The following is a 26,858-nucleotide window of genomic DNA, read 5'->3' as shown; positions in this document are numbered from 1 at the left end:
ATCTGGCCATGTTCCTGCTGCACCTTGGCAGCCACTCCTTGCCTTTCCAGACCCTGTAGCACTTACCCATCTGTTGGCCTGTTTGCAAGATGACAAAAACTTGCAACTTCCTGCCAGTTTCCTCATTGACTTTGCTTGTAGAAGCTGTCAAGAAGTCATGAATCACAATCATGTGAGGTCTCTGCTTAATGACCTGATCTTTGCTTAACAACAACAGTGGGGGCTGCCTGGATTGCCTTTGCTAAACAATGGAATCACATGATGTCATTCTTTATGACTGTATCACTTAGTGATAGAAATTCTAGTCCCAATTATGGGCTTTAAGTAAGGACTATGTATAATAAATGCCTTAAGTGAAGTAATCTTCATTAGTCATAGTTACAGATTTATCAGATGTTATGTTTCATATGCCAATTCAAGTTTCATACTGATTTATAAATTGCTGTTCAATTTTTTCACCTATATATAATGAACATAGCTTAAATTTTAGAAAACATTGTTATAAACCAGAGGTCTCCAAACTTGGCAGCTTTAAACTTGTGGACTTCAACTCCCAGAATTCTGGGAGTTGAAGTCCACATGTCTTAAAGTTGCCAAGCTTGGGGACCCCTGTTATAAACAATGAGAACCTTGTTTAGATTACAATAGTAATTTGCACATTATTGGAAAGAATTGTCATTGAACAAAGTAGAAGTTTCTTCATATCAGTATACTGTATGTAGGATCAGTCAGCACATTTAGGCTTAATATTTTTGTTCATCTTTTTTAAAAGGAGAAAGCATGTTAGATATCTTTGAAATTTTATTCAAGTCCACTTCTTTGTACATTTTATAACTTTAGTAACAATGGCTAGTGCTCAGTTAAATAAGGATATTTAAAATATAATGGAAATGTGAAAGATAAAATGTGATAAGTTACCCATTCATAAATAGGCTATTAATCTGTATCATTCAACTAGTGTTTATATAATATATGTAATGTGCTTTTTTACATTTTTTTCTGAAGAATTGAAAGAGTGATGGATAACAATACAACCGTAAAAATGGTTCCAATCAAGATTGTACATTCTGAGAGCCATTCAGAGAAGACAAGCAGACAGAATCTTGGGACCACAATAGAGCCTCCTACTTTACCAAGTGGCTTAGAAAAAGACCAAATCAAGACACTTAGCACTTCTGAACAGTCCTATTCACGTTTTTGTGCTTATACGAGACAAGGTGTGGAAATTGAGCTTGAGAACAAATCAAACCTGTCGTCTTTGCAACCTATTGAAAGCTTTGGGAGGAACATAAAAGAGAATGACATATCCACCCATGCAGTTAACTATGTGAGAGCCAAAGAAAAGACAATTGAGGACTGGAAATCAGAAGAATTAGCTAGAGAAATAGTAGATAAAGATAAATCATTAGCAGAAATTTTAGACCCAAATGTGAAAATAAAAACCACAATGGATTTAATGGAGGGAATCTTTCCCAAAGATGAACATCTCTTAGAAGAAGCACAACATCGCAGAAAATTTCTTTTAAAGATTTCAGCACCCAAAACTGAAGAGGAAAAGTAAGTACATATTTTTCCAATACAAATTAATTTATCTTTTTATCTTTTTTTAATCTTATATGTTCACACACTCTATTTTAAGTTTTGTTCTATTAAAATACAAGTTATATTATCAAAATAAACATAGCAAACATAACTACTGTAACTTTCTTCCAGTGCACACCCAGTTTTGGTTGGGATTTAGATTCTAACTTGTTTTGAAAAACAGCAGCTTCACAAATACTGAAATACACCAGAGTTGAATCCCCATTTTTCCTAGTGGTTTATTAAAAACTTATAAATACTTAATGATTGTGGAGGTTTCATTTCACTATTATATATGCTTGTTGTTGACAGATTTACTGTGCCTTGCTGGATAAGAATTGTTTTCATTACTTCCTAGTGTTTTATTATAAATGTTATCTTTCAAAGCAAATAAGAGTTACTTCACAGAACAGTAATTTTGTACTATAATTAATTACAAGTTACCAGCAACACCAATATCTACATTTCTGAGCAATCTGAGAAAGGCAGTAGGTCTTATTAAGAGTGGGCAAATTGGATTAGCAGTAATACAGTGTGTTGATGAGAGTTGGATATGGCAGGCGCTGACTCAGATCAGTGAATGGCTTTGGGTGAGCCTCTGTTTTAGACCAACTTACCTTTCAAACCTGTTGCAGAGTAGAATGAGAGAGAACTTCCATATATGTAATCTTGAGTTGTCAGAAGAAAAAGCTTGGTATAATTGCAATAAATAAAATAAAAAACAATGCATCCTAGTAAATATTCTAATAAATTATAGTCTGATTCACCATAAATAAGGGTTACTTAGCCTTATGACAACATTTTCTCATACAGTAACAGAGGAGTTCTTAAATCTTTCAGTAACTGTTTGTAAAACTTAGTAAACATTCAAAAAGTATATAAAATATTTTATATATACTATTGAGCTTTGCCAAAAATATCAATTTGGATATTTCTCTAGATTTTTGGAGGATAATCATAAGAAATTGCAAACATCTAACTGAAAATTAATGGGAGATAGAAAATGAAAATATAATATTCTCATAAACACACACACACACACATACACAAATGGAGTCTTATTTCCAAGCAAGTGGTTGTTTGGTTCTTCATGCCAAAAAGAGAGACAAAGAGCTATTTATATATTAGATATTCAAATTTTGTTCCTCTTAATAGAGTGTCTATTATGTTGAGGAATGAAACAATGTTGATTACTTTTTTGCAGTGATATATGATAGAAAATGTTGAATTTTGTGAAGGCCTTTCTCAGATTGATTCTCTATCATTCCTCTCATTGGCACCCACCATGCAATATATGGGTTTCAGTATTATAGTCCATGGCTTGTCTTTTTGTACTCTATGTATGCATGTATGTGATTATGTGTGCATTGACCTCTAAAAGAAGCAGGGTTTAGGTTGAATAACATGAACATCATCTTGCCAGTTTTGACCCATGGTAGACATCATTGGTTCTTTACTGTTTATTTGAAGGAAAAATAAACCTTCTTTAATTGAATTATTTTCCAAAATAATTGATCCTAAATGTACAATATATTTGCTATCAGTAAACTGATTTGAATCTTAATTTTTCTAGTGTTAAGAGAAAGCTATTTTTAGCAATAGGTTCTTTTAAGCATTAGAACTGCAGATAATGAAACCCAAGAACCTATATATTTACTAAATGTGTGCTTATGGAATGAGATAATCAAGGCTAATGAAAGCCACAAACAGATTTAAATATTACCTTTCTTCCATTGCCCATGTAATCAAGGATAGGGCATAGAAATCTAAATATGGTCAGAGAACATCAATTAGAAGCAAAATAGAAATCAGCACTTTAGGCCATAATTTTGAGACATTCCTTTAATTTCCTGTCTCTAGCTAGATTCTTAAGAGTGATAAAATAATATGGTTATTTTATCCATTGTTTCTGTGGGTATCTTTCTCTTAACCCTACAATCTATGTACTGCAAATAGTATTTCAAAGTAATTATTATCTTGCTTTCAGTGCATAAACATTTCAAGAAGTCTGTTGAAAACTAGTATTTTTTTTTAAATCTTTGCTTAGGAAAGAGGAGCTGCCTCTGTCTTTGGCCATTCCCTTAACAACTAATTCCACTTACTACAGCACCTCTGCACCCAAGGCAGAACTTCTGATCAAGATGAAGGATATGCAGCAGCAGCAGCAGCAGCAGCAACAGCAAAGTGAGGAGGATTCTGAAAATGAGTTAGACCACAATTTGTCTGAGAAGAAGGTAAGTTTGTCATGAAATTTTGGTTTCAGTATTACTTATTATTGAAAGCCGTGGTCTTGAGCTATCTAGTGGTTCTGTCTCATTGCCAGTTCAGCTGAAAATAAAATGCGATCACACCAAAAATTATGAGGAAGCAACAGTTTGTAGTATCCAGTTTGTAGTATTCACAAAGTAAAAGAGAGAAGCTCCTATTGAAATGAACAAAAGAGCAAAGTGACAGCATTAGTGCCTCTTCAGCATACATAATTTACTATGTGTAAAGAAGATAACGTTTTCAAAAAAATAAAAAAGTGATTGTGCATCACTGAATTACATTAACTTTTAGAATTAAAAATATAATATATAAACATAACTGAGAAAAAAATATCATTCAGTTCAACAGCATCTATTTCCTAGTGGACCTGTTGAGAATATGAAGTACTTATGAAGTACTTTCATCCATCTGAATCAGCACAATAATTTAGATCAAACTCTGATGTTTTGCTCAAGGATTACTGTTGAGTTCAACTGGTTGATGGACATAAAAAATGAACCTTCTTGGTGACCTTAACTCTAAGCCTATCATTTCAGAACTTCTAAAAGAAAATTCAGCCCTCCTGTTTAAGAACCATATTAATCTTTTCAATTTTTACTTAATTTGAAGTTATGACAACTTCTAAATGAAAGTCTTTTAAATTATTGCTGATTTTTATCTTGTCTCTAAATAGGATTGTTTACAGATGTTTACTTGTGATATTTACTTTATCATTAGTTTAAGATTTTTATTTATTTATCAAACTTCTATACCACCCTTCTTGTCTAAATGATTTTGGGCAGTTTACAAATAAAATAATATATAATCCACTTCAAGAGAGGTTTTATGTATAGCTTTAGAGGCAGGACAAAAATATTTATGGCCAAAGTTAAGAAGTGAGAATTTCAGGATATCTGAAGGACAACTTAACAGATAACAGAATAACAGTTGAAAGGGACCTTGGAGGTCCTCTAGTCCAACTTCCTGCTCAAGCAGGAAACCCTGTACCAATATCATTCCAAACAAATAGCCATCCAGTATCTTCTTAAAAACTTCCAGTGATGGACTTCCCACAACTTAGATTGGCACACATATTCTTTAGTATTTGATTATTGAACTTTATGCAACACATGACAGTGGCAAGAGCAAAGGAATTTTTTTCTATATATAATCAAGATAAACTTGTCCACAATACACTTAACAGTATAATCAAAATATATTGTAATAATCAAAATATATTGTAATAATTAATATCCCCGCTGGACTATAATGTGTAACACACCTGTATAAAATATATCCAGCTAAGCGTTAGAATCTTGGGTTTTAAAACTTCTTTGAGCTTGGTTTTTTATTTGCAGACAATTCCATATCCACCTAGATAATATCTGCTCCTTATATAACTTCTCATAATTCTCTTCACATGTACATAAATCAGGAAAAGATTTAAATTAAAAACAGGAGTTGTTATCTTAAAAATTATTTTTTTGTAAAATAAATCTTCCCCAAATTAAAAAAAATGTGATTCTTCTCAAATTTCATCTGTTAATATTTCCTATCTTTCAATAAAGAGGAAGTACAATTTTGCACATTTTCTATAATTGAGATGCTGTAAAGACAAGTGCAGGTTGCGTGGGAGTTGCTTTTGATTAGATGGTGTCTCATGGCTCAGATTTAAATGTCGCACCCATATGATTGTGTAATTTAAATGGAAAATGTAGCCAGGTGGGATTTTCATGTGGAAAAATTCCCTGCCCTAGGAAGCCGCGCCTGTGTTTGTCAAGCCTAGAATTATTATATCATTAGCTCTTTAAAACTAAAAATACTGGTTCACGATATAGCTATGTCGAGAAATAAAGTCATGAACCAGGCCATAGCTGAAAAAGTTTTTGCACTATCTCAACCTCAACCACACACACTAAAGGTTATTTCATTTTTTTCAATTTCTGTGTGCAATGAAAAAAAAAAAGCTGGAAACAAAAAAGATGTTTCCTAAAAAGAGCCAAAGGCATTGGGATTTTTATTATTGTGAAATTCTCTTTTCATAGGCCATAAAATTAACTATCCTTGATTCTTCTACTTTTAAGGAGTTGTTTTTTCAGTTGGACATCACAATTCTCTTCCTTCAACCCAGTTATAATTTACATTGATTTAAGGGCACTTTTATTTTTTAGAGAAACATTTATGCAAATATAAGATCAACATGACTTCTGATATTCCATCATTTACTTTTCCCACCCTATTTCTTTTTTTCTTTTTAATAAATTGTATTAATTTTCTATTAATTACATTTCTTAGTGCTTAATAAACATCGTGTTGTCTGGGTATTTAATTTGCTTAGTAATACAGATTCTATTCTTATTCTCCACCCCTTTTTTCCAACCACTGTAAAATAAATTCCATGTTTGATAATATTCAGTGTCTTCTTTCTGTTTAATTTTCAATGAAAGTCTATCTATTTCTTCACAATCTAATATCTTCTTAATTATCTCTTCATCTTGCAGTGTTTCTTCATTTTTCCAATATTGTGCAAAGATAATCCTCACTGCTGTTAAGACATGTAATATTAAATACATATTTTTCTTATCAAATTTTTCTGATATCATCCCTAATAAAAACAGTTCAGGTTTAAAATCTACATGTTTCCCTATTATCTTTTCTAGCCATCTGTGTATTTTTGCCCAAATTTGTTTTGTTTTAACACAAGTCCACCACATATGATAAAATTTGCTTGTTTTTTAATTATATTTCCAACATTTTCTAGACATATTTTTAAACATATTAGCTAACCTAGCATGTGGTAAATGCCATCTATAAAACATTTTATATAAATTTTCTTTATAAAAAATTGCCATTGTTAATCTATAGTTCTTTCTCCATAAATTTTACCATTTCTCTAATTCTGTTATAGCCAAAATATTTTTCCTATTGTATCATTGTATCTTTTATTTGTTCATTCTCCATTTTTACATTTAGTAAGAAGTTATATACCTTCTTAATTAGTTTTTCATCAGAGTTCAACAGTGTCTTATCAAAAGGTGTTTTTGTCCTGTATAAAAGCCATACTTTTTCATATCTATATCATATCTACATTGTATTGGCAATTGACGCCACCATGATACTACATGTATAATGCCCTGGTCTTCAAGCTCTTGCTTCGATTTTAATTTCCCTTCAATGTCCAAAATATCTTTATATGTCACATTTTTTTCAAACTTCACCAGATTTGGGTATGTGAAGGCTTCCGTCGTTGAAAGCCATTCTGGAATTTTCAAGTGTATTTTAGGTTTTATTTTTTCCCATACAGATATTAGTGAGTTTCTCATATAGTGATTTTGAAAGTATGGATTTTATTCTTCTCATACCATAAGAAGGTATGCCATCCTATTTGTAAATCATGTCCTTCTAAATATAATAGTCTTTGTGCCTAAGCGTTATCCATTCTTTTAACCATGTTACCACAAATGCTTGGTAATATAGAAACCAATCTGGTAGATTCTTGTAGCATTTTCAATTTTATTCTTGCTTTTTTCCCATGCCAAATAAATTTCAGAATCAATTTGTTCAAATCATAAAATAATTTCTTTTTAATTATTGTAGGTACTGTTTGGAACAGGAAAAGCAATTTTGGTAGGATATTTCTTTTTATCATGGCAATCCTTCCTAACATTGATAAATGTAGGTTTTTCCATTTTTCCAAATCTAATTTTATTTGCTGAAGTAATTTTATATAATTGTCTTCTTTTATCGTTGCACATCTTGCTGTTAAGTATATTCCCAAATACTTAACTTTCTTAACTATTTGAAAGTCCAAATAGTTAAAAAAAATCGGTCTTTCTGCTATTATTAAAGCAAAGATTTTGTAGTCCACATTTAATAAAGATATTGGTCTATATTTTTTTATCTGTGTCGGGTCTACATCCTGTTTTGATGTTAGCATAATATTCACTTCTATCCATGTCTTATTCAACTTATCAGAAAGCAATTTAAATTATATCTTAAAACTTTCAGCTTTTAATTATACAATTTATACACTTCATTTGTCTATAAACTTTATAATCTAGCAAATTCCAATAATCCAGTATTCGAATCCACCAAAGTAATCCAGCTCCCAATCAGAATTACAGTTCTGCCTATGTTTTTAATCCAAAATCCAAATCCTGTGTAACCAGCTTGTCTTGTCCAATCAATAAATCCAAGTCAATCAATGTTTGTAATCCACAACAGCCTGTCTGCTTTAACTAGTCCAAACAAATAAATCCCGTTAAACAATGAACAGTGAAACACCTTTGTTTTCTCTATTTGCCAGCTGTGCCTTGCTCAGTTGATAGGACACCACCAGATATTTATGTCTTCAAGCCACATCTGTTTACATGTAGGACATTTCAACAATTTTCTCCACTTTGCCACAAGATGTCACTCTCCCTCAATTAATTCTTCAGGGATCTGTAACACAAATAAGTTCGTTAGTGTTCTTTAGTTAGTTATTTTGAGCCATCTATGCTCTCAGAAGCTTTTAAAAATCTTTAAGTCCTCAATGTTTGCCATATAGAGTTTTTTCTTTTATGTTTGTTCTGGTTTTCTATTTTAGTTTCTGTTTTGGGGGGGGGGATTTGTTTGGCTGCCATTTCCTCTGGTGAGAGGGGTTATATTTCCCCCTTCTTCCAGTCGCATCTTTTTCTTTTTGGGATTTATCTGCTCCAGGAGTTATATTTCAAAGAGATAGAGAAAAAGTTGTCTTACCCAGTTTCAGAGCACAGTGTTGATAATCTTTTTATTGGTGCTTCAACAGCACCAAGAACTTTCCTTTTCCTGCTGTCAGTGGCTTCAGGTTGCTACACAAGTACAGCCAGCCCTTTCTCCTGACAGTTTGGAGGCTTTTCCCGGATCAAACGAGTTACCACCATCTGCTTGTGATCCACAGGATCCCCCCATTTATTGTCACCTCTGTGGGATAACCTTCATCCCATTGGGGGCTTCTTGCGGGGTGAAACCAATCATGGAAAGCAGAGCTCAGCTCTCTCTCAACCATATCGCCATGACACCAAACCCAAAATCCCACCCTATTTCTATAATATTCATATTTCCTACAATATACTTTTCCAGCCTTACTGAAGATTTCAGGTCAAATCACTAGAAGAAAAAATCCAGACTGTATTTTTTATATATTTTTGTCACTAAAATCCTCTTTCTTATTTACCGTATATACTCGAGTATAAGTCGACCCGAATATAAGCCGAGGCACCTAATTTTACACAAAAAAACTGGGAAAACTTATTGACTCGAGTATAAGCCGAGGGTGGGAAATGCAGCAGCTACTGGTAAATTTCAAAAATAAAAATAATTAATTTGGGAAACGATCTCACTATCATGAAAGGTTTAATTGATTCACTAACCCAAAAGAAGAAGAAGAAGATGACAGCGGGAGGCAGGAGTCACTCTCTTCCCCTCCCTCGGAGGCCCCCTGAGTCAGGAGTCGCTACCGCCGGCGCGGCCCCAGTCCCACGTTGCCTCGGGAAGGGAAAGGCAAAAAGGAAGAGCCGCGGCAGCGCTTTGCAACAGCAGCAGCGGCACCGGAGGCTCAGGCTCAGCGGCTCCTGGTTTTGCCCCACCCTTCCCAAGGCAACGCGGGACCGGAGCCACACTGGCAGCAGCAACTCCCGACAGCCCCAGCCGGACACCTGAGCGGAGATGTAGGGAGAAGGCAAAAGCGACGGAAGATCCTTCAGGGGAAACTGAGGGGAGACTCACCCTTGGTCCAGATGAGCCCCCTTCCTCGCCCTAAGGAAGCAGAGGCAGCCAGCAAGGGCAGGCAAGCCCCGCTTCACAGACTCCGTCCGTCCTCACTCCCACCCACCCAAAGCCACGAAGTCCCCCAATCACGCAGCCCAGAATCGCCCTCCCCTCAGGGGGCAGCAACGACGCCCGGTTTTTCCCGAGACGAGAAGCTCCGCCGTGCAATGAAAGCGCCCTGGCTCTAGGCTCAGAAAACAACGCGAGCCGAGGTCGCCTGCCCGCCGGCTTCTCCAACATCCGGCACCGCCCTGTTCTATGTGCCGGGCCCGGCAAGTCCGAGCAGCCAGCGCGTGGAGCAGGACGGCGCCGGACATCATTGGCTGCCTCTTTCGCAGCACGGGAGGCCTCCTCGGCTGGCCAGCTGCTCTCCTCCTTCTCTGCCTGTTTGTTCTGTGTGACCGAGGAGGAGGAGACCGGCCGGCTGGTTGGGGAGGCTTTTGCGCTGAGGGAGGCGGCTGCTGGTGTCCGGCTTTGCTCCGCTTTCTCCGATGGTCCGGTGCGGCCCTGTTCTTTACTTGGGCAGCCGGGTGCCTGCAACGGCGCCCACGGCGGCAACAGGCAGTTCCGCCCGGGCTCCGCTCAGGTGTCCGGCTGGGGCTGTTGGGAGTTGCTGCCGCCGGTGCGCCCAGTCGCTGTCGCTCGGGAAGGAAAAGGCAAAGCGCTTTTTGCCTTTCCCTTCCCGAGGCGACGCGGACTGGGGCCGCACCGGCGGCAGCAACTCCCAGCAGCCCCAGCCGGGAAGGGAAAGGCAAAAGCGCTTTGCCTTTCCCTTCCCGAGGCGACGCGGGACTGGGGCCGCACCAGCGGCAGCAACTCCCAGCAGCCCCAGCCGGGAAGGAAAAGGCAAAAAGCGCTTTGCCTTTCCCTTCCCGAGGTGACGCGGGACTGGGGCCGCACCGGCGGCAGCAACTCCCAGCAGCCCCAGCCGGGAAGGGAAAGGCAAAAGGCGCTTTGCCTTTCCCTTCCCGAGGCGACGCAGGACTGGGGCCACACCGGCGGCAGCAACTCCCAGCAGCCCCAGCCGGGAAGGGAAAGGCAAAAGGCGCTTGCCTTTCCCTTCCCGAGGCGACGCAGGACTGGGGCCACACCGCGGCAGCAACTCCCAGCAGCCCCAGCCGGGAAGGGAAAGGCAAAAAGAGCTTTGCCTTTCCCTTCCCGAGGCGACACGGGACTGGGGCCGCACCGGCGGCAGCAACTCCCAACAGCCCCAGCCGGACACCTGAGCGGAGCCCGGGCGGAACTGCCTGTTGCCGCCGTGGGTGCCGTTGCGGGCACCCGGCTGCCCAAGTAAAGAACAGGGCCGCGCCGGACCATTGGAGAAGCGGAGCAAAGCCGGACACCAGCAGCCGCCTCCCTCAGCGCAGAAAGCCTCCCCCAACCAGCCGGCTGGTCTCCTCCTCCTCGGTCACACAGAACAAACAGGCAGAGAAGGAGGAGAGCAGCTGGCCAGCCGCGGAAGGCCTCCCGTGCTGCGAAAGAGGCAGCCAACGATGTCCGACGCCATCCTGCTCCACGCGCTGGCTGCTCGGACTTGCCAGGCCCGGCACATAGAACAGGGCGGTGCCGGATGTTGGAGAAGCCGAGCGGAGCCGAAGCGACCTCGGCTCACGTTGTTTTCTGAGCCCGCGAGCCTAGAGCCAGGGCGCTTCTTGTCTCGGGAAAAACCGGCCATCGTTGCTGCCCCCTGAGGGGAGGGCGATTCTGGGCTGCGCGATTGGGGGACTTCGTGGCTTTGGGTGGGAGCGAGGACGGACAGAGTCTGTGAAGTGGGGCTTGCCTGCCCTTGCTGGCTGCCTCTGCTTCCTTAGGGGCGGGGAAGGGGGCTCATCTGGACCAAGGGTGAGTCTCCCCTCAGTTTCCCCTGAAGGATCTTCCGTCACTTTTGCCTTCTCCCTACATCTTCCCTCTGTTAAAATTCCCCCCCCCCACACACACACACACTTATTTTTGGGCGGATAGATTTTGTGTCTGAGCATTCTCACATGACGGTGGGTGTTTCCCCCCCAAAAAAAACAGTTAAAAAAAGAAAAAATATATCCTCATGCAAGAACTTTTCTGCTTCCGATTACTCCCATGCTTAAAAGTTGCAAAGGAAACACGGAAGCAGGGAAGCGCCTGCCCAGCTCCGGAGCTCCACACCATTTTTTTTTTCAGAGGGGAATCTGACTCAAGTATAAGCCGAGGGGGATTTTTTCAGCACAAAAAATGGGCTGAAAAACTCGGCTTATACTCGAGTATATACGGTAACTGATAATTATTTATTCCTTGTCTTTTCTTAATCTAAATCAGAAATTGCTCACAGTATGCCTTTATAATAAGTCCAGTAAGAGAATGTTAACCGCTGCTCTATTTGAAACAAATTATATATATATATATGTATGGCATTCAGCTTTGTTCGGGTATTTTCCCACGTCATAGTAGTTGTGCTTTTAAAGTTGTAGCGACGTTTCAGCAGAATCTCATCTGCCATCATCAGGCTGATGATGGCAGATGAGATTCTGCTGAAACGTCGCTACAACTTTAAAAGCACAACTACTATGACGTGGGAAAATACCCGAACAAAGCTGAATGCCATACATGTAAGTACCCACGAAAACATATATATATGTGTGTGTGTGTGTACACCCACACACATACACACACACACACACACACACACAGACTATTTTGCAAGATTCTGTTACCGTGGTTTCATCATCTAACCATTTAGAGTCATAAGATGAATAGCCATCTAAGTCTAATAATTAGTTATATCTCATAAATTGAGCTCCTTTCTCTCTTTCAGCAAGAGCTTATAGATAGCATTAGTCGAAAACTAAAAGTGCTAAAAGAAGCTCGAGAGACACTCTTGGAAGACATTCAAGCCAATAATCTTCTTGGAGATGAAGTGGAGGTGGTGGTAAAGGAGGTCTGCAAACCCAATGAATTTGACAAGTTTCGGATGTTTATTGGAGATCTAGACAAAGTGGTTAACCTCTTGCTATCACTCTCTGGTCGACTTGCCAGAGTAGAAAATGCATTAAACAACTTGGATGAAAACGCTTCTCCCGAGGAAAGGGTAAGGCACTTGTATTGTCATGTGAGGAGGAACTGTAAGTGCACCATGTTATTTTGTTTTTCCAGCTCAAGTGTATACTTAGACTCCTGTCTTACTTAATAGTCGTCTTGGTCAAGAATAAGAAATCAACTTTGCCCAAAAACTGTTATGCTAGAGAGATATTAGTTCAGCAGTGATTTTCTTTTACCTAAATTGCTTTATATGCAAAACTGTTGATCAATCCTACTATAAGAGAGCATTTTTCCTCCTCAATTTAGTAGGTGACGACTGCTTGTTGTAGACGTTTCAGATTCTAAGCCTCCATCTTAGCTAGCTGCAATTCTAGAAGTGAAGTTGGAGGGGCTGGGGCATTTTGAACCAATCAGTTTTATAGTGTGACCAAATTAAGTGGATCATCCCCAAATAAAGCTCTTAAGGGAATCTGCATTCTCCAACATATTTTGGACCAAACCACAAAGAACCAAGAAAATAATACTCACTTAACCTCTGAGGTTGTACCCATTTTTAGGGTGGTTGTTCTAAGATGGTAATGGAGCAGAACAACTCATGACAAGACAGTGTCCCTGAAGACATAATTTAATTCGAGCTTGTAGAAAAGAACTCTAAAAATAAAAAGGCTCACATAGCAGACAGTTAATCAAATCTTCATCAAGATTTTTGAGGCATATGGGAGTGCTTGCTTAATCAATCAATCAATCAATTATATAGTATAATTTTTTAAATGTTCTACCAAATAATAAAATTCAGAAAGCTGTTTTTTCATTTTACTATTTGCTTGGGAAGCATGTAGGCCTTCCTAAGATGTTTTCTTTTAAACAATGATAGGATGATATTCATTATGGAAATGGAATATAAAGCTAAATGTATTAATCACTACAATTTTCCTGTTCTGTTCCCTTAGCGGATTCTAGTAGAAAAACAGAAATTACTCACACAACAACATGAAGATGCAAAGGAGCTGAAAGAAAACCTGGATCGAAGAGAACGCATTGTCTTTGATATTCTGGCCAGCTATCTGAGTGATGAAAGCCTTGCCGATTATGAGCACTTTGTCAAAATGAAATCAGCCCTCATAATAGAACAGCGAGAGCTAGAGGACAAAATAAAACTTGGGGAAGAGCAACTCAAATGCCTGACTGAAAGTCTCCAGCCTGAAAGACCCAAATAATGATTCAATAATCCTGGGACTTTGTTTTACGTAGTTTTATTTGCAAACCTTGAAACCTTTTATAGTTTTTTTAAGACAGAAAAGAGACCAATATACACATGAGCACTGTTCCCTGATTTCCCAAAAGGGAATAAGAAAACTCTTTTAATTTTAGAAACTTGGAGAAAAAGTACTTACATTAAGCAGACAAAACAACTTTTCCAACACTATGATTAGGCTGGTGAAATACATTGGCACTATTGTACATTTAGATACTTTTTTAAAAAAAGTAATTTTGCATGATATTAGTCTTTTCAAAATTATTTCAAAACCGTTTGCTCAAGTAAACTTTTAATTATATCCAATTAAACTAATTCAGAATGTACCAATAAATTGGTATATTTCTGTGGCTTTGTGAATTTTAAAATTCTAATGAATTATATCTATAGTTCATTAATTTATCACTTCAGTATTGATGGCTCTGGAAGAGATAAGAAAGACAACTTTAACTCAAAGCAGTTTTCTTATCTGAATAAAAAACTGAAGGATTGATTCTTATAAGTCTAAGTTTGTAATATAGTGCAAAATTAATACGACATTTCATTAGGTACTATTTGCCAGGAGTTTTGTTAGTCATGTATTTGTAGATTGTTCTGCATATTCTTCATCTATATGTTTTCACCTGATGACTTTGCCTTTAAAGATCAATGTTTGTCCAGTGACTGCTATAAGCTCCTTGTTTTACTTGGATACCTCTGTGCTTTGTTTATATTAACAAATGATATAACAGTTTGATCTTATTTTCTAGTCCAATCACATGTAGGGACATATTAACACTGTAATCTAAAAAAATATTTTTAAAAAGCCACTTTAAAACCTTTTACATGATAAGGATGCAATAACTGTTGATGTATTAACCAACTTATAAGTAATGTTCCTTAACATTAATGGATGTTTGTAATGAATAAAGATAATTGTTATGTCTTTTCTATAAGGTATTTTTAAGACTTACTGAGAAATAATTTACCTAAAACCTTGAGCCAGTACTGCACAGTACCCTCATTTAGAAGTTAAATTAACTGCACCATTACAGAAGAACTTAACTGTGAAATCATTCCACAAGAATAGGTACAATTTCAGCTGTTCTGATTACTCTAGCAATAAAATGGTTAGCTATAGAAGAACTAGCCATAATTGATTCCACATAATCATGATTTCATAAGTGGATATCAGTCAATCCTGTGCATATAAAGCAAACCTAGGACTCATACCACAAGACGCATTTATAGGATTGCAATCATGTATTCTTGATCGGTCTTTTCCCACAAATATCAGTGCTAATTCATACATTTGATGCCATTCCCTTCTATGTTGTTAACATTATTTTAACAATTTTCTCTACTACTGTATTTATATCTGACATCATTGTGACATACATTCTCCAGTCCATATTAGACAAGTGTTCCATTTTGTTTCTGGTTTAATTCTTATATATATATATATATATACAATATAAAGCAACATTTTTGTTCCAATCAAATGTAACATTTTTTTCTTTAACTCTTTAAGGAAATAAAAGTTTTCTGTGATGATTCAGTTTGTATATGTGCACTCAAAATATAACTGGTATGTACACAGTAATTTGCATTTAAGTCATGTAATTCATATGAACTTAGTACATAAATTAATGTATAATTATATTTCACTTTGCATAATAATATATTTAATCATTACCTTTGGTTAAGCTTGCCATTTTTTTGTTTGCTGGTTTGGCAGGCTCTCTGGAAAGAGCCGGTAAAGGGATTCCCTCTTCTGTATATATACTTTACAAATATCTCTACTGTTTGTTCTATCTGAGAGTTAATCTGGTGCTAATGTCTTGCTTTGGCATCATGAGTGAAGGATTATTTCACTTTATACGTCATTGCAGTATTTAGACTTTTTGTACAGTAAAAAATATATTTTGATTTTTTTTCCTGTGGTCCATTTTCCATATGCTACACAAATCCAAACAACATATTTCAATTTCTTAATTTTTGTTTAATTATCTACCTACTGACAAGGTTATATTGTTTTATCAAGGAAAATAAAATAAAATAAATACTGTGCTTGAGTATTGAGTGGTGTGTTAATTTTAGCCATTATGTATATTAAAAAATATAGAAAAAACAATTACTACCCACCTGCCTTCAATTGAGGACCTGTATACTGCATGAGTCAAAAAGGGCTGTGAAAATATTTACAGACCCCTCACATCCCAGACATAAACTGTTTCAACTCCTTCCCTCAAAACGACGCTATAGAGCACTGCACACCAGAACAACTAGACACAAGAACAGTTTTTTCCCAAAAGCCATCACTCTGCTAAACAAATAATTCCCTCAACACTGTTCAACTATTTACAAAGTGCACACTACTATTACTGTTAATCTTCTCATCACTCCTTATCACTCATCCCCTCCCACTTGTGACTGTAGGACTGTAACTTTGTTGTATCCGTATGATTTATATTGACTGTTTCCTAGTATGATTTGATTGTTGATTGTACCCTATGACTATCATTACGTGTTGTATGTTATGATTCTTGATTCTTAATGAATGTACCTTTTCTTTATGTATACTGAGAGTATTTACACCAAAACAAATTCCTTGTGTGTCCAATCACACTTGGCCAATAAACTATTCTATTAATAGAATAATATTATTATTATATTATTACATAATATCATTATGTAACTGAATGTTTTTCCATTATGAAGAATGTTAATTCTACTTGAATGTTGATTAATTAGCATCAAATTATAAATCAAGATTACTTCAATTTCCATTTATTTCTTTTTTAACCAAAGACAGCTTCCACAGTAAAATAAGAAAAATACAAAAACAGTTGGAAAGTTCTCATTTGTACGTGCAATATGATAGCAATATTCAGTTTTCTAATTTGAGATGACAAATAGATTTTTTTAGAAGACATAGCAAGTTAAAGCATTAGTGTACAAAGTTCTGCCTCTTATCCCTTCTCTACTCTTCTTTTCCTTTTTGGAAGAATGACCCAACAGTGAATTTTTTTGTATCCACTGAATGCATTAAGATCATATTTATTATATTTTTCCCTTTCACTTACAAGTTATTGTGTGTGTAGTTTTATAATACATATATTAATAAATAATAATTATCAAAGTATACTGGCTTAATCCAGGAACGTGCAGACATTACTTCATTATATGTCTAGGATACCCAGTAAATATGTGAAAATGAGTATTCTGTTGACTAAGAGGAGCTATTAATTTGGAAAGCTTTTATGATTAAAAAATGAATAAAAACAAATGGCACAAACACATGTATTGGTAATTAACTGTAAATAAGTTCCCAATTTTCAAGATTTTTGGTATATAGCCACTATGTGGTTTTGCTTAGCTTTCTCTGGCAGTTAAAGTCAGAGAGGGATGCTGGTTTACATAAACAGCAGTGTGTCATTGTAGCAGAAGTGATTGTATCCTGGACTACTGGGGAGATGAAGATTCAATCATGGAATCTCACTGACAGACTTTGGACTAGTTGTTCAGTCATACCACAGCCTATCCTACATGATTTGTGGAAATAAAACAGGAAGATCCTGGTGTAGGTTCTCATGGTCAGTATCTGTTGGGTTGTATTGGAGTCAGGGTTTAGCAACTATGGTCTAGACAACATTTCCTGACATTTTGCCAGCAACTGTGGCTGGCATCTTCCGACAAGGTAGACTGCTATAAATGCCAGCAATATTTGCCAGCAAAACTTCAGGAATTCTCTTGTCTAGACCACAATCTCTAAACCCTGAAGCTCAGCATTGCCCAAGGAGAAATCCCTTTCAACACCCATAAAAAAGAAGGGATATAAATCCAACCCTAAGAAATGTAGCATTTGCCTTTTCTATTTCTCTCTCTCAAGAGTAAATCACTGACAAACTGCCTTGTCGAAATAAACATTTGGTTATTTTCTTCATTTGACATATTGTGCCCCAAAATAGGCCAGCGTAGATAGACTACAAATTAATTAATTAAAAAGTGTTAAGTTTTTGATTTTGAAAGTATATGGCATGTCTAAAACAGAGCAGTGACACTATAGCTTCAGGAAATATCATTTAAAGGTAATTTTGTTACAATGTAATCAGCATGTTATCATTTTAAACTTTTTCACCAATGACTCTTAATATAGAGGTGGTTTCATTTGATATGAGGTTTTCAACATCTGCCAGAAGTCTCTTACTATAATGTCTTACTCCAACTTCATTATTCTGTAGGATTTTTTGTACTTAAATTACAGGATTTAAGTAGACCAGACATATGAACTATGTCTAATATTTTATTTGATAAGTTTTTAATGCTTTATTAATACTTTCAGACACACTTGGATAAATCTTATTTTGCTGAAGTTCTGAAGGAACATAATGCTAAAGAAAAAGACATGCTTATTGAAATGATCATTGGCTTTAGCTTTTCAAGAAAGAAAAAATAGCAAGGTAGAGATTTCTTCTACGCTTTGGGATTGAGAGATGTGAAATCTAAAAGATCTGATTCACAGGCAAGTTTTTTGAAGAAGCGAGATAGGGTTAAACGGGGAAAGTCTACTGCGAACCTTTAGCATACAGCTGAGAACCTTTATGTATGCAAGTGGGGGAAGCAGGATACAGCAGAAGGAAATGAGGGAAAGAGTTTGCAATAAGAGACTCGGGAGCAGAAAGGAGAGATGGGGGGAGTTTGCAGTCTTATTTCATTTTTTCCATCACAAAAATCTGCCAATATGTACAGGGGTGGAATTCAAAAATCCCAGCAACTGGTTTGCTGCCCAGTTGCTGGGTGGGTATGGCCATGATGGGCATGGCCTACCGGAACTTCCAGGAAGGCCATTTTTTGCCTTTCCAAGAGTCTGGAGGCTTCCCTGGGCCTCTGGGAGGGCAAAAACAGCCTCCCCCCAGGCTCTAGAGGCCCACTGGAAGCCAGAAACAGGCCCATTTCCGGACTTCTGGAAGGCCCATTTCCCCCCCCCCCCAAGCATACATACTATGTTTCCCCCCAAAAAAGACCCGGTCTTATTTTCTTTTGGATCCCAAAATAAGCACCAGGGCTATATCCTATTATTTGCGTTCATATTTTTGTATTTTATTCTATAATCTAATAAAAATGTTTTTAATAAGTGTTTGCTTATTTTACCTGTCTAGGCTGTCACAGAAATGGAAAGAGATCTATGATACACTTGAATTTCTAGTAATAAAAAGCTTAAAAAGGGGTGAGAAATAAAATGAGGCACAAGAATATGATTTAAATAATTTTGAGTACAACAGCTAGCAAAGTGCATTGGGAATTGTATTTGAAGTGAGACTCAAGCCAACTGTCTTTTCTGACCTTTTGATAGAAATTTTTGTTTCCATAAGATATCCTTTTCCATTTCACATATTCATTCTTACATTCAAATTCTTCATATTATAAGCAATGAAAATACTGTCTCCCTTTATTTTTAAAATGTTTGTTATGAGTAATGCTTTAGACTATTTTTTAAAACAATACAGTATACAATATAAAAATAAAAACCAAACTGAGGTCTTTTCTAAAGATCTGTAAGGATGAAGAGCTTGTAAAAAGCTCACTGCATCTTAAAAAAATCTTATGGTGTGAAGCCAGTAGTTAATGCAGCTAATGCTACATTGCTAACAGTAAAAGAACAAAAGAGTTAATCTATATTTTAAATATTTTATTTTAAATGTAGTCTCAACATTTCAACTGAAACTTTGGAGATTCCCAAGGCAACAAGAATGTTTGGATCAACATTCTTAAGAAACAAAACTGCAAAAAAAAAACCTACCAGTAAAAAGAATCATTTGTAGTCATGCTTCAGCTCCTTTAATCTAGTCAAGGCAAGTCTCAGCAAGGCTAGTTTTGGTGAGGACTGGGAGAACAATTGCTCTACTGAGAACACTATTTTCAAAATAATTATTTTATTGAAAGCTTGACCAGGTTGTAATATTTTTTTATCTCATGTATTTTTCCATATTTTTAACAACTCATTTACAACTTCTGGAACCAAGTTTAACAGATAATCAGAGTTGGAAAGGACCTTGTAGTTCATCTAGTCCAACCCCCCGCCCAAGTGGGAGACCCTATACCATTTCTAACAAATGGCAGTCCAATCTCTTCTTGAAAGTCTCAAGTGAAGGTGCTCCCACAACTTCCGAGGGTAGTTGTTCCACTGATTTAATTGTTCTGTCAGGAAATTTCTCCTTAGTTCTAGGTTGCTTCTCTCCTTGATTAGTTTCCACCCATTGCTTCTTGTCCTGCATTCAGGTACTTTGGAGAATAGCTGGAGTCCCTCTTCTTTGTGGCAGCCCCTGAGATATGAACACTGCTATCATGTCATCCCTGGTCCTTCTTTTCATCAAACTAGACATACCCAATTCCAGCAACCATTATTTATATGTTTTAGCCGCAGTCTTATGAATTAAGCTTACTTGCTTTGAAAAGAGTTGAAGCAGACCAGAGCAACTGAAATACAAATCTCAGAATTTAGAAGGTATGGGATTGTCTGAGCTATTGATTAAAAAGATAGGTACATAGGAATGAAAGTTAAAACGTGAGGATACAATTGGTATCCTTACTATTCTTTGGGAATATCATAAATTCTAAGCAGTTTGGAGAACCAGTTGTTAGAAGAAATTACTGGCCTAATCCTGTAAGGAAGGCAGGAAGGAAACATTTGGGTGTTGCTTACAGAAACTACCTCTCCGTTAACCCATATTACATTCTTGGCAGGACTAGACTTCCTGTCTCTGGAACTCCTCTGGAGTTTTTTTTGCCCTCCTTTGCTGGTACTTTGCTTGTGTGGAGTGACCATTCAAAGTTACAATGGCATTGAAAAAAGTGACTTATGACCCTTTTTCACACTTAGGACTGTTGCAGCATCCCCACAGTCACGAGGCCAGGCGAGGAGATGCGTGCCTCAATGTAAGTGATATTGAGTTGGCCATGCCCAGCCAGTCACATTACCACAAAGCCATGCCCACAAAGCCACACCCACAGAACTGGTTAAAAAAATTGAATCCCACCCCTGCAGTAGATGTGAATACATCCACTGCTTTTACTTTCCTTATTAGGTCTCTGATGACCTTTACATTCTTATAATTAATTGAAAGAAATTACATTAGGTGTAAGATTTCATGGCTGTGAAAACTTCATTTTCCGAAATGATTAGGGTTAACCCAGTTGGTGTGATTATGTGTTGTCACAATACGTAATAAGATGATTTGACTGGGTTAATGGCTGCCTGGCTTAGTGGATGTATTGGAATAAATGTGTCAGTACAAGATAACAAAAAGAATTACATTCTTTGCTTTTAAGTAAAAAAAAAAGTGCCATCATTTTTTTCTGGTAGAATGCTGGTACCTAAATCCCAGAGTTACCATTTAATTAAACTTAAGTTGCTGCTTCTCTAAATTCTTCCTGCTTTTTCCACTGGGCATCTGCCGTGGAGTCTTGTATTTACTGTTTTTCTGCTGTCTTACTCTGAGTAATTCATCGGGTATTGGTAAGCATATCTTACTCATGAAGGTCACCCAGTGGTCATTCCAGCTCTATGACATTTACATTGCTGACATGTTGTTAATGAGCATTTGTCAAATGAGCATTCATATAGCATTTTTTAGTAATGTTAACCAGTTCTAGACTAGATTAGTAATTTACTTATATGATATTAACTGTAATAACATTGCCAGTTAGATTTCTACTCTCTGCCCTATCTAGAAAACATCACCCCACACACATATTTTCTCCCTACTCTATTTAAAAACAACAAGAAATTACTTTCATGATAAAGAAGAAAGTATCACTTTCTGCACAATGAGCAGAAATGTTTTTAAAAACAACTAGAAGCAGAATCTTGGAAGCTATTCTGAATTTCTAAAAACAATTCCAGTGATAACCTCTTTCCCTCCACAGGCATAGACAAAGGAATATTTGCCACCGGAAATAAATTGTATCATAATTTTAACACAGCTCTGTTTTTGCAAATCTCATTATTATGTTCTATTTCACATGTGCCATGTTTTATGGAGCTCAGGTTAAAAGTTTTACTCTTATGAAAGATATTTTTTTATTTCTTTATAGTAAAATGTTACCTGATACTCCCTCTCTTTCTCTACACACTCACAGACACTCTGTCTCTCTCTCAACACTTATACACATATGTATATGTATACAGAGAGAGAGAGAGAGAGAGACGGCGCATATATAAAAAAACCCAATACAATACAGATATTCCTATTTCTAAAAGTTGGCAATATGTGATTATTATCTGTCGTAACTACAGGTAGCCCTCGACTTCTGACCACAATTAAGCCCAAATTTTCTCTTAAGTGAGATATTTATTGAGTTTTGCCCCATTTTGCAACTCTTCTTGCCACAATTGTTAAATGAATCACTGCAAATGATAAGTTAGTAACCCAGTTGTTATGTGGCTTCCCCATTGACTGCTTGTCAGAAGATTGCAAAAGGGTTCTATATGACCGCAGGACATTGCAACTATCATAAATATAAACTATTTGTCAAGCATCTGAATTTTGATCATGTGATCATGAGGATGCTGAAAAGATCATAATTATAAAAAAGTGTCATAAGTAATATTTTTCAGTGCTACTGTAACATTGAATGGTAACTAAATGAACTGTTGTAAGTTGAGAACTACCTATATTTGCAAAATACTCTAGAAAGCATATCTGCCTTGTATAGGATCTTGGTTTAATCACTTTAAAAGTAGTGCATTAAGAGCTGAGATAAGCACCAAAAGATTATATAAATTATTTAACCATAATTACCCAGGCACCTTGACCCCTATGTTGAAAGTATTTAGGGCAAAAATAGTTCCAATGCTGACATATGGTGCAGAACTGTGGGGTTTAAATAAAGCCTCCCCACTTGAACAAACACAGACCTGCTTTTTAAGACACTTATTGGGGACTGATAAGAACACTTCTGCTTCAGCAGTCAGAGTGGAATTGGGTATCCACTCCTTACATAGCCACTTAATAATTAAAACATTTACATACTGGCTAAAGATACAATCAATGGATTCGGATAGACTTCCCAAACTATGCCTAATTGAACAGTTAAATAAGTTCCAATTTAACTCCTGGGCCATCAACTCCACAGAGCCATCTTAAGACATGGCTTTTCTACCCAATATTTATTGTCAAGGGCTTCCCAGGCAAGGGAAATTTTTAAACAGAGAGTCTTGGATATTAGTTCCCAGACTGACATGGAATTATTAGCAAAAAACAGATCTATAAGATGGTTGGCTAAGAATAAAAACATCTTCCAACCTGAAAAATACCTTTCAATGGATATGCCACAATTACAGAGAAGAGCCTATACCAGAGCCAGATTTGAGTTACTGGATTCCATGTCTAGACATGGGCGCTTCCACCATGTACCATACCACGAGAGAACCTGCCTATGTGGTTCATCTGCCATTGAAGATATTTCCCACATCTTGTTCAACTGCCAAATATATGCCCCTATTAGGCTTAAATATTTATCATTTCTACTGGAAAGAACAGCCCACTGGGAATCAAACCACAGATTGTTATATTTCCTCCGGGCCTCTGATGTACACATCGTTCGTAGGACTGCTAAGTTTATAATCAAGGCAACAGTCCTAAGAACACAATATATTGAACAAATTGGTGTATCCTGCAAAGGTGATCTATTATCCGATTTCTGACTCCCTGGTTTTCCACATATGTTTTCATTACTGTATTCTTATATATCTAACTTATCTGTATTCTGTCTTGTTATATATTTACATTATGTTATTGATACGGTCTTATGACTATTCAATTAAATAAACAATACAATCTGCCTTGTATAATGCAGTTTCATTATAATGCACCTACAGTTAATAGTCATTCAGAAAAAAACATAAATATAATTTCTGATAAAAACACTGAAAAAAATATTATGTTTTTAGGTAAAGTATTGTGGATTTCATCTGATAAAGGTAAGTAACGCCAGACATATGTCTATGTTTTGTCTCTCTGGTACATCTAAGAACAGGAACCAATAAGACCATGTGATGACAAGAAGAGTAGTAGTAAACATAAATGTATTTTGTAAAAATGATCTTGTAAAAATTACTTGCCATCTCAGTGCTGCAATTATATAACATAATGACATAGCCTACAGAAGTCTGTAATAAAAAGAAAATCTTTGATGGTTTGCTGCTTCAAATCTTAAAAGAGTTCACAGAATAATTTGTTTTTCTCAGTTCCCCATCTCTGAACCAAAATGAACTTGTTGCCAATAGAACTCTGGATATGCTTGAAATTCATAGAATTACTTGGGATCAAATATTGTATTATCCACGTTTCCCTGAAAATAAGACCCAACTGGAAAATAAGAATGATTTTTTGGGATGCTTGTAACATAAGCCTTACCCCCCAAACAAGCCCCAATTAAGATCATCAGCCAGACGGATGCATTTAGTACTGTATTTTCCCAAAAATAAGACCTAACCAGAAAATAATCCCTAATGCATCTCTTGGAGCAAAAATTTATATAAGAAACAGTCTTATTTTGGGGAAAACACAGTATTAACACAATAAGACAAACTTTGTCTATAAATTTGTCTATGTTTCTAGCCATAATGACAATTTCTTACAAAGCCATTTCATGCCTATAAAAATAATTTGTGACTCCCCAGAAATAAATGGTCTTATTCATTCACTTTGACCTAAATATTACAGAATATGACTCCCAATGAAAAATACTGTCTTCATCTAGTCTACTGTTTTTTAAAAAAATAAGCATAGTTTAATGGTAGCAAATAAACTTTATAGCCAATACTATGATCAACCTCGGTATATCAGGTAAAATTTGGAAAAGCTGCCCTTGAAACCCTTGCAAACTACGTCAGTCTACACAGACTTGCATATGACTTGCATTTCTTTGATTGAATATAGATACAAATCCTATGTTCCAGTTATCTCAATTGAAGCCTGGCATGTCCTACTCCTGAAATGAATATTTGAATTATGCATTTGAGTCTCATTACAGTTGTAACGAGGAAGCTCTTAAAAATGAGAGGACAGATTAAAATCAGGAAGCCCACCCCGGAAAATTTTACAATTTTTCCTGATTCTATGAAGTACATAACCAGGTCAACTGACTAGAGTTTGTCTACAACCTGGAATTATTTCAGTACCAAGGAAATACTCTCAATTACAGCAGACTGTTTAGGTAGGTAGCCATACATATTACTGAAGATTCACCATTCTAAAATCTTTTGAAAGAAATAAAGCTATAAAACTAGGATATACTTGAGAATGTAGCAAGTTTTGCTGGGGGAATAGGAGTTAGCTATTAACAATAGAATTTCTTTGTAACACCCAATGTGTAATTTTGTTCTAACTACAAATCAATATTGCGACTCTATTTAATATTTTCATACATTTCATATTTTTAATTTTATTTTTCAGTGATCCAATAATAGGTTGGGTGTTTCTGAGTGTTTATAAAAGAAAAGTTACAATGATTCATACAATAATATAACATTAGATTTAAAAAAAAAAGCTATTCTAGAACACAAAAATACAGTAGACATTTAAACATTAAGAGCAACATCCAGTTAATGCTAATTAAAGCTAGTGAGTAGATCTTTGATAGTATAGAAATAACTGCAGTGGTACTGATTAGTATTGTGATAAATGGGAGTAAAAATATTGAAGAATTACAACAATTCATCACATATTTTTCAGCACTCTACTTTTGTGTGAAGTTTCCAAAATGATGTCTCCAGTGACAATCGAGGAACAAGCACCACTGGAGGCAATGTATACTCTGCAATTGATTGGATTTTCAGCAGGAGCTGTGGGCTGCATCCTCTTGCCGATTACAGTACACCACTCAGACTGGAGGTTGTGGTCTATTCAAAAAAGTAGCTATTATGTAGATGGTGTCACTCGGTTGGGAATATGGAAGATCTGCTTTCCTCCGAAAGCAATGGAAGCTGATAAGTACAAGTTGCACTGTTGTCATGATTTTGACCTTTTTGAAAAATTCTTCCCAATAGAAATGAAGCTTGGTCAGATCTCAATGTTCATTGGCTCCTTGTTGGCATTTTGGGGACTGTTGTTTGCATTCCTAATTCCATGGAACAGTTTTTTTCAAAAACATATCCAGACTAGATGGCTGGCTTTTATTGGAGGCACCTTTTTTGTGATTTCTAGCTTCTGTGTCTTTGTTCCCATTAGCTGGACTGTCTGTTCTGTATTTAAAAATGAAAGCATAAATTTTCCCTCTTCTTTTCATTTGCCCTCAAGGCCCTTTGTGCAAAATATTGGGGGTGCTGTTTACTTAGGATATATGTCAGGTATTCTGTTATTTGTGAGTGGGTTTTCTATTATATTTCAGGTGGTTCTGATGAAAAAAATGTCAATTACATTTAGATCAAATAGAATTTCATCTGTATAGAAGGGAATCACCCTCCAAATTACTATTGAACAAGAATCCTAAGTTCATATAAAGACCAGTTTATACACATATATACAACAAATTCGTTAAATAGGTTAAATAATGATCAAATAATTCAATCAGTTTTGTTAATCTTAAGGACTTCTATTGTTGTGTAATTAATAGCTCATATATATTGCAACTAATAAAAGTGTTTATAAACATACATTGATTTCTCTTATTCTTTAAAAAATTCAGTTAAGCTTTGGGTTTAAATACAGAATCAAATGTAACAAGTAAAAAAATGGATTGGTAATATAAATACTTAAACTGTGCATACCTCCAATGCAACTTAGAACTAAAAAACACTTTATTAAAAAAAAATCAAAGTTTCTTTAAATGCTTATACAGTACAACCAAGAAGAGTCCTACACCTGAGTTCTAGTTATAGAGAAGAATAGAAAATAGGAATGATAATGTTCATATATATACACTTGTATGCGTGTATATGTAAGTGTGTCTATTTTGTGAGATATATAAGACAGTGCTACTGTAAAAT

At 36.4% G+C, this 26,858-nt stretch overlaps 1 protein-coding gene across 3 annotated transcripts in view; it reads left to right on the top strand.

Moving 5' to 3' along the window:
- SHROOM2 (shroom family member 2) overlaps positions 1–15,939 on the top strand; it is a 131,090-nt gene extending 115,151 nt beyond the window's left edge. For all 3 annotated transcript variants that reach the window (XM_087967047.1, XM_026666907.2, XM_087967048.1), the window contains 4 exons: positions 1,006–1,557; positions 3,629–3,815; positions 12,407–12,679; positions 13,581–15,939. In XM_087967047.1, the coding sequence (XP_087823173.1) occupies positions 1,006–1,557; positions 3,629–3,815; positions 12,407–12,679; positions 13,581–13,847 (1,279 nt within the window). In that variant the 3' untranslated portion in view covers positions 13,848–15,939. The remainder of the gene's footprint in view (positions 1–1,005; positions 1,558–3,628; positions 3,816–12,406; positions 12,680–13,580) is intronic.
- Positions 15,940–26,858: the final 10,919 nt, after the last annotated feature.

This window comes from Notechis scutatus, chromosome 5 (genome assembly GCF_049901735.1).
Source record: "Notechis scutatus isolate UNSWTSFEM ecotype Mainland chromosome 5, rNotScu1.2, whole genome shotgun sequence".
Taxonomy (NCBI): domain Eukaryota; kingdom Metazoa; phylum Chordata; class Lepidosauria; order Squamata; family Elapidae; genus Notechis; species Notechis scutatus.
Note: the sequence above shows the minus strand (reverse complement) of the source record. Positions and strands in the feature narration are given on the sequence as shown.